The following is a 14,676-nucleotide window of genomic DNA, read 5'->3' as shown; positions in this document are numbered from 1 at the left end:
ATGTGAGCTATCCTGAGCCATCCGTTATTAAAAGCAGTTGAAAGTTGTGGTTGGCTGACGCATGTGCATAGCCACGATTGGCCACTGACTGATTGATCCTAGGCCTACCCAATTAGTACCTTCGCAGTTTTTATTCTCATGGCGCATCACTCGGTATTACTCTTGGGGCAATGCATTGACTCCAACCTCTGAAACCCATATGTGCGTGCACGTTCTTCTGGGATGTTATGCTCAAGTCCGTTTTCCTTTGCTTTCCCTACCATGACACGCTGTTGCCAAATACATAACTGTGAGATACAATCGCGACAAGACTCTGCAGCTTGTCATGATACGGGACCCCGTGTATATTGCATGTATATCGCGCAGTGTATATCGTCGCAACAAAGGTCTCATATCAGGACATGATATACCCAGATAGGACGTGTCGGGATGAATGGATTTTGTGTCGTGAAAATGGGTCAGCATATACTGTCATGTATGTTCTATCTCAACAAATGGAATCCATGTTGTGACATGGGGGCGTGACATTTTGTGGGGGTATGTCATATCGCAATTTACGGGGTTCATGTCACGACATGGGGGGTTGGCGTTTTGGCTGGGCATGTCATATCGTGATATAGGATCTATCATGTCGCGACATTGGGGGTGGGCGTTTTGGCTGGGCATGTCATATCACGACATAGGATCTATCATGTTGCGACATGGGGCAGGCCATTTTTGCCGGGCGGGTGTCATATCGCGATATGTGGACTCCGTGTCGCGACATGGGGAAGGGCGTTTTGTCGGGTTATGTCATATCGTGATATATGGATTTAATGTCCATAGTGGCGTCAAGACAGTGATGCTCCAGTCGCAATGGGTATCGCGATGTGATCCTGATGCGCGCACTCCTATCGTGACATGCTATCTGAGACGTGAACGTGCTGTGGATGCCATGACATTCTTTGTCTGCTACTCTGTTTTGACCTCATTGCGACTTCTCTTAGATTGATCAGTAATTGGAAACCAATGGATGTGTTACTGTATATCCAGCGTGCTCATACAGCACACACAGTTAACCTGGGCTACAGTATTTGGACCAGGAAGATCATCCATCACCTATGTATCTGCAGTTCTCGGAACTTCCGCTGTGGCGCTTTACCCAATCAGAGTGTCGATTCTCACTCTTCACCCAATGTTCGGGGGTTTAGCCAATCACGGGGCTGAGAGCTGTTCAAGCCAGCAGCGCCAGGTGGATCGGCTTGTTTACTGTCAATGAGAATCTGTTTTTAAAATGCTTTACTTATTTCCAAAGTAACTTCATCGGTTTATTTTTTAACGTGTTTATTAATTCACATCCCATACTCTTCGAAATAAATACATTATTTTATTTGCAATATAACTGTCAAAGCTGCTTTCTGTAATGAATATATGGTATTTGAACAATTTTAATCGTATATGTAAAGTAGGGGAAACACCTTCTGCTTTGTACTTCAAAAATGAATAGAAATGTAGTGTCTATGATCATTTTATTATTATGTTTGTGCTAACTTGTTTTTTATTGTTAAGTTATATCGATCTTGAAACTAATACCTAAAAATGTGAATATGGGCTCTCGTGATGTACAGTACCGGCGGTAATTTGGAAACTGGTGTCTCTTCACCAATGAAAGGAGTACGCAAGCAATACATTTTCGAGAACATGGTTAAAAATTAAAAGAAAGCACCTAACCCAATGAACTAACATAGTAACTCCTTCCTAAATGTAAGTGTCTATTCGTATAAAGGCTGCAAAGTTTGGGGTCAACTGATCAAAAGACCACAACTGAAACTTTCAGTGAAAGATCTGGTGGTCGTAACTTTGCTGTTTTGTACGTCCCAGAGTGACATGACAGTCAGGAAAAGAAGACGCTATATTGAAACATATTGAAACATCCACCCCAACTGACCAGACAGACTCGGAAAACAAATTGCCCCCATTGTTTTCATCACAATCAGGAGTTCAAGTACCGAATTTGTTGGTACCTGTAAACTTCCTTTTAGATAGTCGCGTGATTACCCGAGAAAACAAGGCGCTATATCACAGAAATGAAAGTGATACAAACGCAGCACTAACGATAGAGGTGGGTTTCATCGTTTGTGCTGTCTGTAGGGGGGGACAACTTCACGGAGCTCAAGGTAAACCCTTCATGGTATTTTAAATACAATATTTCGGACGGATTTTGAATATTGTGTTTTGCGTTGTGTTCACTTGGTTTTGCAATCAAAAAGTAACTTCAGAGTAACTCGTAAAACTACTGAACAATCTAAAAGCAGGCATACAAAATACTAAGAACTGTTACAAGCAACAAGTGAAACTGAGCTCTTGCAGCTTTTCTTCAGCTAAAGACAAAGTCCTCATATGAGAGACCTTTGCAAACTAGCTGTCATTTGAACGGGAATTTGCCGACTCTCTAGACAGTGACGAGATTATCGCCATACTCAATTCCAAGCCCCGACACCTGCGTCTGGTCTAGAAGGCCAAAACCTCACAACAGAGGTAGACACTTTTTTGTGCGTGTCCACTGGGGCACAGTAGCGTTCGACAGCCTAGGTAATTGTTGCTTAACCTGTGTGTGTGAGAGAGAAAGACACACAGTATATATATATAAGGTTCCGCTAATTCTGCTGTTAGATTATACCACTCGAGGATTACGTTGTATATTGGAGGGGTGCCCCTATGCTGGCAGGACGGTCAGTTAGAGCCCGGGCCACCCACTTTTGCACAGGCCCACCCAAAAATCAATTCCTGGCTACGCCCCTGGGCTGGTGAGTCGAGGTTTGTTGAAAGTTTTGCACAGCTGTCAGTGCTTTAACAAACTTTCCCTCTCACAGAAGAGCCTTGTAAGCATCGCTGGGTGTTTTCCAGAATTCACTGCCTCAAGAATCGCTGGATTACAGAGTCGTGCTAGCAACTACCTGAGGCACAGAGCCATAGTGAAACCATAAGCAGTGCTCTGTGAGAGCTCACAGTGAAGAAGATTGTTCGCTGTTCATACAGTACATCAGCTTCTTTTAGGATGGTTCTGGGTTGCTGACAGCCCTATCCTGTCCTAAAATGGCCAGCTCATAGCTATTCTGGTGGCCTTTAAACGTGCCCTGGGTACAAGAGAATTTTTAGAGAGTTGTCTGAAAAAAATGTAATATGCTTAGAAATAATGTTCCATGAAAGACACTCCATAAATGAACGATTGTTATTATTAAAACATTTCATACACAAATAATGTTATTATTTTCACTTTTGAACTAGTTCTATGTTTAGATTAGGTTTGCAAAAACTGTGTAGCAGCACACACTTGAAATTCAAATATTTGGGAGTAAATGCAGTAGGTGTTGAAACACTGAATGCTCATCTGTTTTGGGTTTTGGTACAATGTACAAGATTAGCACAAGAATAGCACTGTGGTGTGATACATACAGATTACTTTGGGCCCAAACATTCATATTCCATTAATTCTGTATTATTCAGCTCCTGAAGAGAGAGAGAAAAAAGGCTGTTAAATTGTTCCAGTTAAGCCAATAATAAAATCAACTAGGTTATTAAGAAGTACCTACAAATACAGCAGCCCCACAAGGCTGAAGGTATCTGCACAGACTTCAAGCTGGTCTCTAGAAGTGAAGATTTCGCTAACACCAGCCCAAAGAAAGACGTTCTTTCATCTCACTCATGCCTTCACTGGAGCCCCTGAAACTCTGCATAGACGTACACAAACGAGTACTGATGCCTGACGCAGTGCGATATGAAAACAGCAGACCTGTACTGGTTTGTGTGCTGTTGTTTCTCTGTCCTTTGTCCTCCATCGCTTTTGTTTGATAGCGATAATAATGATGGTGGAAAACTGGTTTTCAATGACTAGCCTCAGTTTTTCAGCCTATAGAAACCCAGTCTACAACCAGTCCTCGCAAATACAGACAGCAAACTGAATTGTTTGTGAACACCACTGGATTGTTCTCCTTCTTTGTGCTTTATGGAGGGGAAAATGCTTCACTCCTCATTATAACATCACTGAGCACATATTCTACATCTCAGAGAAAAACACAACAGGATATTTGTGAAACTATTGTCATGTCTGGGTTTGCAGTGCAACTGCAAAATTTGAAACATTTTACTAGAAAAGCCCCAGCTAACACCACAATATTTTTTGTACCTAATGCCCAGAAATGCATGGCAATCATCACTCTAAACCACCTCACTGATGGGCAAAGATGCTCTCAAGTCTTGTGAGATAACAATGGATGATGGTTACAGTTTTTACTCATTGATCAATACGTTTTTGAATTGCTAACATTAGTTAAATTATAGGCGCTGTTATTCAATACTCTGCTTTATTGTTGCCGAGAGAAAAATGCTTGATGTCCTTAAGAGGTGTTTGTATTTTCATATGACAATCCCTGATTTCATTTTCACTCAGAATATTTAGCAGTGTAGGGACAGATGGCATAGTGGAACAAAGATATCAGGAAGCCTACAGTTACATCACAGACCCATTGTTGGTTTTAAAGGTTTAATCAAATGCAACCATCTGTCTTCCGCTCAGCCTCCATGACTCCCTGATCACAGCAGTCCAGGAGGAGCTATGTGAAGATGAATTAGTTCAGGCTCGGGATATATGATACAACATGCAACTGCAATTGAGGTTTCCACCTTCTCTTAGCCCTGCTGACCATCTTAAAGACATATTAAATCTAATCTAAGAGGGACACACTTTTAAACCGAAGTAGTTCCATAACACCAAAAGGAGAAGCAACCATCCCTCTGACTCTTTAACTTTGCTCCTTAGAATCCAGGGAAATCCAGCACTTGTTCATTGATTTTAAATGTTTCCAGCTTTATGTTACATTTAAAGCACAGTTCTGGGGACTTAACCTAAGATGGCAACGGCTCACTGTGCATCATCTGCCTGATTTCTTTGTCTCAAAAACCTGCTTTTGAAAAGCAAACAAAAAAGACGGCCCGTTGTATGGGGTCTCCAGAGGTTAGCAGGGCTGAGAGACTGTGTTTGTCTGTTTCCTCCCTCAGCAGGGGAGCACACACTGACCCCTGAAGGCTGGACATTAATCACTCGTGCCTCTGGCCTGTGATCCATCACGGCGCGGGGAGGAGGGGGCAGCCAGCCTATAGCAGCTAAGACAGCCTTTGCAGCGTCTGCTTGCAAAAACCTGCCGACCTCAACGGTTTGGGCGCGACGTCGACCCTCCTCCCGAAGCCAGGCTCGGCTCGCACCAGTGTCATCAGCGTTAATTGTCCAGTATGCTGAAACAAGGTGTGCATGACCAGATGGGGTCATGAAGCAAAGGATCAGGCCACTCTTGCCTGAAACACCTTTAGTGTTTAACATCTTAAGCATTGAATATAAGGCATTATTCCCCTAAACCCTTATACTCAAAGAGTATTTAAGAGAAACTCAAGTGAAAAAATAACTTAAGGTATTAATGCACTATCTAGATTAAAGCCCATAGGGCCCTAAAGATTAAGGTAAACACTGTACATGAACACTAATGCCTATTATGTGAACCGCTGGATCACACTCCCATAATGCTAAAAATAAAGTCTCCTGTTCTGTGCACCTTTAATAAAATTCCCTCGGTTATACCATCGAGAAAAAAGAGAGAATTGCTTGCTAAAGCATGACTGGTCACAGGAAATCAATTTTTAAACTGACTCCCATAACTTGTAATACACCTACTCTAAAGAAAAGAAGCAGAAATAGAGCATTTGCAAACAATATATTTTTTTTATTCAACACAGACAAAGATCCTGTAACAACCAGACTAAGAACTGAAAAATAAACCCAATGGTAAAAGAACTAGGTTGCTATGTGATTTTACTTTCCCATTCAGCATTCAATGGCGATACACCCCCATGTGGCACAGCTCAGACAATTGGGCACTCCCATAGATCCATACCTCAGCCTGATCCTCATTGAATTACCTGGGCATTACCTGCTACTGTGTTGTTTCATGGCTACTGGCTGGTTGGTATAAAACACAAATACAAAAAAAAAGCTTCTTTGAAAGCTTGATATCTAGTACAACAGGAAAGGATAATGTTCAAACCCTGTAGCTGCGTCAGATTTGTTCTAAGATTATTTGTAGTTGTTACGGAAAATCAGCTTTTTAATATGAATCCACTAGTAATTAGCAGTTGTGTTGGCTTGTAACACTATTAGTAAATCAATCTCTTAGAGCTGGGCTGTCCAGTTCTGGTTCAGGTCCTGGAGGGCTGGTGTCTCCCAAAGGCACCAGCACCTGAAAAGCTGGGATACATTTTTAAACTGGTCCCTTTAAGTCAGGAAGGAGAAGATTTCAGTAAAGAGCTGGATTAGAATGAATACCTGCCAGTACGGAGGCCCTCTGTGACCAGGAGAGGACTGAAGTGGTTCTGTGCCTCAGAGGTTTCTAGTCATGCTGATGTCAGTATAAAACCAGTATCCAAATGAAGTGCCTATTTTTCAATCAGTGTTTATTAATAAGATGAGACGAAAGCTCCAATCTAGTATGAATCCTTTATCATTTATAAACTGTATCACCTCCTACTTTTGTCCATTTTCAAGGCAATTGTGAGTTTGCAGGAAGGAAAGGCTGATTTCGTCTCCAGGGCTAACACATTGACTAACACATTCTTATTAGTGTATCTGCATCAGGAGCACTCATTTCAATCTCTGCTCTTCAGTTTGCTGATTTACTGCCTTCTGTTCTGAGTTTCTGATCCAGCTCTCGCAGAAATGAGACATTCCTCTGAGCACTGTACAGTAGCTTCTGTATAGTATGTTAACATGCGGCAGGTGGTTTGTGAAATATAATGATTTAATTGTTCCCACCTATGGTAGTCATTTACGGCACCTCTACGCTGGTCTTTTGCGGAGGGGTGCAATGCCCTCATTCCAAAGAGTAAACCAGTCACACACATGGTTAAATATAAACAGCTCTGTCACATACCTGGCTGGCCCCAGAGGGTCTAGAGTGTGGGCAGATGTGTAAAAAAGCAGATAACTCAGTCTTGTAAAGCAGGTACTGGCTTTATACTTGCAGTCTTGAACATTTTAAGACAGACATTTGTGTGTGTACATCTCCAGAGGTGTTGAATAATAGGACTTGAGTGTGCAACTGCAGACAGAGTCATGTCTTTAATAAATAATTTAATAAAGAAATGAGAAAATCAGCTTACTTCAAGCCAAGCAAAATATGTCAGTGGCGTCAAGCAAATCAGCATTTTAACATGCGCTGATGTTCTGAAATAAAAAGTCCTCTTCAATCCATTTGTTTAGAGGCAGGAAGGTTTGTTTATTTTGGTAGCAAAAAAAGAAAAAGAACCTCCAGTACTAGCAGTAAATTTACACTATTACCACGTGGTCAGGGGAAGCTGGCATTAAAAATTAATTAGTTTCCTATTTACAGGAGGCTAATGGTTAGCATAAATTGCATGTTACAAGTACAGTACATCTTTAAATACATTCATCTTTACATATATCTACTGCATGAGAAACAGCACAAGGTGTACAGACTGCAAAACCACTGGAGTAACCAGGAGCAACACTGAACACTGTGCTCATTATCACTGAACGCTCTGTGAAAACTCCCCAAAAGTACAGAATATCTTTGGTGTCTGATTTGTGGTTGTAACTGATCAAAATAACCAAGAAATAATCCTGTAAGGTAAAACAAAACTTCATATTCAGAAATATTGTACTTTATATTGAAAAAGAAATCAAGGTGAAAAGAAATTATTTGTTTTGATATATTTTCTTCTGCAATGCTGCATGGAACGCTACTACGCTAAGCTTCAACAAACATATTCTTACTGTACGTCATATATTTACTGCTCAAGACGTCTGAACAGCTCAAACGTTGTGTCTTTTCTTGTTTTCTTCTTTTCAGCATGGAATTAAACTTCACTTGTTTATTTGTGTCATTAATCATTTAATTCAATGTACTAGTTTTAACTAGCTCAAGTAGGTTGCAGAGGGCACAAGGAAACATTGTGTCTCTTTTCTTTTCTAGTTTTAACTACTCCTATAATAAATAATCATAAGAAATATGAGCGTTCTTACTGCAACCCGACACCAAGTTCCAAAAAACATTTATTCAGATTTACTTTTCAAAATTATTCCAGTAGTGACAAAATAATAAACATTCATCGTCCTTCATTGCTTAGTACAGTTGGTGAGTGTACAGGAATTCCTCATGTGAGGATGATGATTAGTATAGGTCAATATGAGTTACACTGAAAATCCAAATTCTGAAATACAGAAATTTGCCAACAAAAGAGTGTAGGATGTCTGAATTTTGAAGTTTTCTTTTTATCCTCAATAACTAAGTAGATTTGAAGTCCCTCTGTAATAAAATGGGATTGGAGAGATGCCATTGGTCTTTCTTGGATGCTCTCACACAATTTTAGAAGGTTAATAATTTTTATTTCTGAGCATTTTTATTAAGTTCTGTCTTTTCTTACCTCATACTTTTTATGCTTTTAGTATGGATAAAAATATCGCTTTAAATATGCATCTCAGAGGGCTGGCATTTATGTTCCAGCAGGATTCAGCTGTTTCTTTCAGTCCACAGGTGTCAAAGATATTCAGCGCTGACTGTAAAGGAGATTAAATTATTACCTTCATCCAGCCTCTGTTTCCTGTGGTGCCATTGGCTCGTAAATCATTTGCATTGATTAAGCGGGAAATGCGCTACATTTCTGAGCTGTTCTCAAGAGTTTTACTTTCCTGGACAGTTGATCAATAAGGAAGGTGACATAAGATTGTTTGAGAACAGAAAACTGTCTGCTGACTTAATTTGTCTTGGAGATTATGTGCAGACACAGTCGTGGCAAATTAAAATGAACACCCACAAAAAAGTTGTTCAGTGCTCCCACAGTCTGCTTGGCCAAGCAGCTGCAATCAAGAGCATTGCTATTCTGGAAGAGTAATAAAGTTAAGATTTTGCCTTAAATGAATGCCTTACATTCCTTTAAGATTAAAGTAATAGACTCTTTTTAGTATTAAACTCTGGAAACCATAGAGGGAACAGGATAGGAGTATTTAATATCCTAAAAATGATCAGCACAGAACACAGTTCACAAGACCGATAGGGAACTATTAAGTTATCAAGTGGAAAATGGATGGGTTTTTGATTAAGACTGAAAAAAGGCGGAATAAAGAAAATGCCAACTTAAATTTACTTTCTCTCCCTATCCTCATCTAGGTCACAACCAGTCAGAAATCACACCATTTCCACGGCATGGAAAATGACAAGTCCAATTCAATAAATGGCAGACTGTCTAGGACCCAAGGCTGTGACTCATGATATTCCTATCCTACAAGTTCAGATATTACAGCTGCTGCCTTATTTTTGCTTACTCAACACTTAGAACATATCAGCTTAGAGTGACCCTTTCTGAAGGTCCCAGTCAGAGCTGCCCAGTCCAATCACTCACATACACGTACTGTATAGCAGTTGAACATGCATGCTAACATTAGTTAACGGGCATAGTCCATATGCTGGGGTTGTGAATAAACTGCTAAGCCAAGCTGTGGATGGAGCCCATTCAGATATAGACGAGGTCCTCAATTCAACAAAAAAAACGACCTAATCAGGATGGGCCAATTGATTTCCTGTTATTAGTTACCATTCTTATGTTTTCATGGGTTTGTGTCAAGCGCATAGCATCTCTTTGTCAGCGATACTCACTGTAATTCTACAATTACAATACACCAACAGGTGAGGAAGATTCTTGACCACTCGGAGCAGGTTTTCTAAAAGCTCAACCTTTTGGTGGCCAGTCTTGGTCCTGGAGAGCAGGATGGTGTTTTGTTGCACCCAATTTCCCTAAAGAATGAGTTGAACCACTTTGTTATTGAGTTTAATGCATCAATATCACCAGTTGCTCCTGGTGTTTAATGACTGGCAGGTTAGAAATGGATGAGAACTGGCAGAACTGGCAGTGCAGCAACCAACACAAAAATAACTCCTTCTTTCGCTTCCTAAGGAGATGCCGCAATCCGCTGTGAGCAACTGGATCTGCTCCTGGAATGGCTGGCGGAATTCCGGAAATCAACCTCCCATCCCAGCGGAGGTCAAGGTCCAGAGGATCAGGTGGCATTCGACGTGATTTTGGGGGACCTCAATTTCGACAACAGCTCCTCGGGTGAGTGAACACTTGGCAGATTGCCCACACACGGTGGGACTGGGCTCGGGGTGCGTGTCGTCCCAGGAACACCTAGTGCGCCCAGGCTGCGCGGACCAGGGCTGAGCTGGGAGCAGCTGAAAACGAGGGCTACCACTGTAAAAGTGCAGTGATATTAAAACACAGCTAGACTTCCTGCGGGTCAGCCTCTTCTGCAGGCCTGCAACAAGAACAGAACTCTTGCTCTTCCTCAAATGTGAGGACATAATTGTTTTTAACTACCAGGCAAAGCAATTGGATTCAACAGAAGATGGGAAGCTGGATTAGGAGGCAATAGCTGAGGCTAGAACCAGCACCAGCGGACCAGATTAGGTTTTTGTAAAACCAATGAATGTGCCTGTTTCTAACATCTGTGCTGCATTTACTTATCTTTCTCCACAAAATGCTCTCCTTCAAGGTAAACGTCCCAGATATATTGCTTTTGAATACAATGCAACAGCTAATAATTGACAGAGAGCTCCTTCCTGGCTGTGTCTGCACTTTGCAATTGTCATATTCAGCTGTTCTGACCCGCAAATTCTCACAATATACGAGCCCGAAATGTTGGGGATCCCAAGTGGCACAACCTCCAGCAGCACAGCTGGAGGTGATACAATGGACCCTGCATTCCAAAGATAGCTGGGCTGGAATCTGGGGTGTTTCCCACCCACTGTCTAAATATCTGTTGGCTCAGATGATACTGTAGGTGAATCTAATCTCACGTGTGTGTGGGCTCTCTGATGGACTGGTGTGCTGCCCAGAGTGTAATCCCACCTTGTGCCAGGACTGTCCGAGAAAGACTATGGGCTACTGCAATACTCGCCATGAAAAACCAGATTTCTGATAATGGATGGATGCGAGTGTAATAAAAGGATTGGTGCTTTCCATTTTAAGTAAAGAATAATGAATGCCGGAACTTACAGGAATCCGTTCCACAAGCCCACAGTGTTGCAGTGTTGCGCTAATGTGTATCTCGCTCTACAGAAGACAAGCTGGAGCAGCAGCACGTCCTGTTCACTCACTACAAGGACCCGTGTCGGCTGGGGGCTGGCGAGGAGAAGCCATGGGCTGTCGGTGAGTCTGGGCACCTGAGGGATTGGCTGGGAGGGGGGATCCGAATGATCCTGGCTCATATGGTACATCTACAAGTCATGTTGTCCTAGGAAGGGCATGGGAACATCTGCAAAATGTATATTAGTAGATCAGCTGAGGTGTGCTACAGGAGACTGTGCTCTGCCAACACCAATGAAAGGTGTCACGTTTTGCACTGAGCAAGTAAATATTATGGAGAACACGACTGGGAATGAAGCGAAAAGGTTAGTTCAAAACACAATCACCTTTTAATCACCTTTTCATGTCATTTCTGCTATAACCAGGCCCAGCTTAAGCAGATGTCAATGTTATGCAAATGATAACATGATCAGACCAGCGTGGGGTTTGCTGATGCAGTCCAGGGTGGTGCCTCACTTAAGAGCCCAGGCAGCTAGGGTTAGGGATTAGGTGGTTGTGAAAGGGGTGAAAGGTCATGGGGGGAAGCCAGGACACCAGGAGAGACGCACGGGAAGGTTTAGCCTCCGTGGCTTTACCTGTGTACCTGCATGACCTTGACCTGGGTCTTATGTGATGTAGATCAAAGATGGGAAAACTCAAGCCCTCAAAGGAATGCGTTTCTGCAGGTTGATGAAGATAAAATGAACTGGTGATTTCATGTCCTGTGTACATAATTGGTTCAGTTAAGTAATTAAGATCCCAGAGAAGCACGACCTGCACACCCCCTGGAGGACTGTAATTGCCCATCCACAGTGCAGATGCAGACACAGCGCTGTGAGAGTTTCTTTTGGTTCATGGCACACAAAATGTCTCCCTGTGCTCAGAAGACAGGTGCCTCGTCTTTTTCTCAGGCCTGCTGAGAGGTTTTTTTCATATTTTCCATTTCAGGACAGTGCTGTACTTTAGATATCAATTTCTCAAAAGCATAACAATATTTGGCCCTAATCCTTTAACTAGCACCAAAAACAGGAATGTTCCAGATGTTTGCAAAGGCACAATGAGGAGATATGAGACTGAGAATGTGGGTTTTGAACCAGAAAGTTTATTGTACTAAAATGTTATTCTGTAAGGTTTCCCACCAAGAAACGTATTCAGGATTTAGTGGCTTGGACTTGGAGAACAGATTTCATAAAGCATGTTTGTTTTGTCTCAGTTACTATTTTTTTAACTTTATCATTTTGAATTGGATTTTACAGCTCTTTAAAACAAAAGCACTCAAATGTATCCTATTACTCACTGTATAGCCTCAGTGAGAACTGATTTCAGAGAAGGATCTGACAGTCTAATTAAACTCATTAACAGAATGAAACAGCCGCCAGCAACAGATTGATCCGATATCTCTTGCTCTAGCAGTTTGTAAACAACTTATATGAGGGACCTGGAATCATATTTCTTAGGACTAATGGTTTAGGTATTTACACATGGTGCTAGATATGGAAAATTAGCTGTATGAAAACTATTATGATTGGGTGGGTTTTGACCTCTTCAGACAATTGTGGGGAGAGGCTGGGGGGGTTGCTTGCTTGTTAATTACCAGCCTCTCGCTAGGAAACATCTAGGAACTGCTTTTACAAAATACAGTAGCTTAGCTAGCATTAATAGTACAATCAACCATGTTGCATTACGTTGAGACAGTTTTTGTATTATGACTGTAAAGACTATATACAGTACTGTAGCAAACAAAAAATAAATCATTATATGCAATTAGAGATTTGTTCAATCCCCTTGCCCACGTCTTTATCCCCCCTTCAGCTCAAGATCCAGATATTTCTTTGGGTTCCTCAGTGCAGGCAACTGTGGGGTCTGTTAGAAGTGTTTGGGAGACATATAGTAGGATGGGAGTTATTCTATAGGTACAGAAAAGCACTAGGAATGTGCAGCTCTGTATTTGTTACAGGCAGAAACCTGTACCTTTAAATGAGATAATAGATTTTACCTATTATACAGAATAAAACATACAGTATCTCTCACATGCCTAGACTTACAATACAAATATCTGTATATACACTCGGTATACATGTGCAGTTCAGAGAAATGCCTGTTTTGAGCACTTGTAAGCAAAGACAGATACAGACTGATAGTGAGATGGATCTTACCCAGTTATAAAAACAAATTAGTTTAATTTGATACATTACGAGAGTACCGACGATAAAATTATTTTCGGACAAATTTTAGTAGTAATAGTCTTTAGTAGTTGTTATGCTATGGTTTATCGTAAGCTTTCAGAATGCTTTAGTATTGTAATTGTAATTGGATTTAAATGTATTTTTACAGACACCTGCTACCTAAAATAAGATGGTATTACTTAGGTCCCAGTTTCCTTTAATTTCATCAACACAGCATTTTGGGAAAATACTGTATTCATTCTGCATTTGTTTATAGATGAGTCACAGGCAGACTCTACAATCAAGCAGTTCAGCTCCAAATGAGCACCATCTAGATGGGCTTTAGCTTAGGTTCTCTAGCCTGGTCAGGGAGAGGCAGCTTCACCAAGGCTTCTGGATGAAGTGCCACTTTTTATAGGGTTAAGGTTAAGGTAGGGGTTCCAGTACACCGGACACATTCAAGCACTAGAAGGCAGAGAAGTAAGGATTGGCTCCCAAAATACTCGAGGAAACCAGACTCACCCGACCAGTGGCTTTTACCTTCTACATACACACAAATACGTGTTGAGTAACATACAAGTACTGCCATCACCCTCTGACCAGTCCAGCATCCTAAATGAACCTAATCTGCATCTTCACAGGGACACTTCTGAACCCCACTGGACTTTACGATGAAGAGGTCAGCTCTCCAGAGAGCCTACAAAAGTGAGTCCTTTCAGTTCCCCCCATTTTGTTCCCTCCATTTACAGTATTGTATATAAATATTCTCATGCATAAAACCCAGATTGAATCACAGCTGTGCCTTTCCCACCAACTGCACATCATCTTAACATCATCTTATGGTCACAGACCCTTGGAATAGAGTGGTTACTTCAGAGGTCAAGCCCCCAGCACATGAGGGTCAGTTTCCTGTTTGTGGAAGCAAAGTGGCTCCTTCTCTAGTCTAGAGGGTGAGGGTCAACCAGAAACAAAGAAGGTTGCATGGGCACTGCAGGCATTCAAAGTCCTGAAAAGTTGTGTTCAAATGAACTCAGGGGCCAGTTTCAAGATCAAAAACACTTCTAAGTGCCAGTGGGGAATCAAGACAAGTCTGGGACTCCCCAGCCACCTGGCTGATGGTGACAGGGGAAGACTGAAGTTGGCTTGATGGTATTGTTATGTTATGAAACCACCAGCAACCAAGTGAGCAAGATGGGCCAAAAGGGTACAAATGTTGCATGGCTATAAAAGACCATGCTTATATTCTTAAACAGACTAAATCAAATTCTGTGTTCTTGAAACTGGCACGTTGTTGGGTTTCTTAAAGTTTTGATTTGATCTTAGCCTAAGGCATCTCAGCATTTCACTT

The 14,676-nt window shown here is 41.6% G+C and overlaps 1 protein-coding gene across 2 annotated transcripts in view; it reads left to right on the top strand.

Moving 5' to 3' along the window:
* Positions 1-14,676, top strand: part of smpd3 (sphingomyelin phosphodiesterase 3) — a 78,848-nt gene that overhangs the window by 54,691 nt on the left and 9,481 nt on the right. For both annotated transcript variants that reach the window (XM_006641183.3, XM_015368222.2), the window contains 3 exons: positions 9,997-10,155; positions 11,158-11,247; positions 13,970-14,033. In XM_006641183.3, the coding sequence (XP_006641246.2) occupies positions 9,997-10,155; positions 11,158-11,247; positions 13,970-14,033 (313 nt within the window). The remainder of the gene's footprint in view (positions 1-9,996; positions 10,156-11,157; positions 11,248-13,969; positions 14,034-14,676) is intronic.

Source organism: Lepisosteus oculatus, chromosome 20 (assembly GCF_040954835.1).
Source record: "Lepisosteus oculatus isolate fLepOcu1 chromosome 20, fLepOcu1.hap2, whole genome shotgun sequence".
NCBI lineage: Eukaryota > Metazoa > Chordata > Actinopteri > Semionotiformes > Lepisosteidae > Lepisosteus > Lepisosteus oculatus.
Note: the sequence above shows the minus strand (reverse complement) of the source record. Positions and strands in the feature narration are given on the sequence as shown.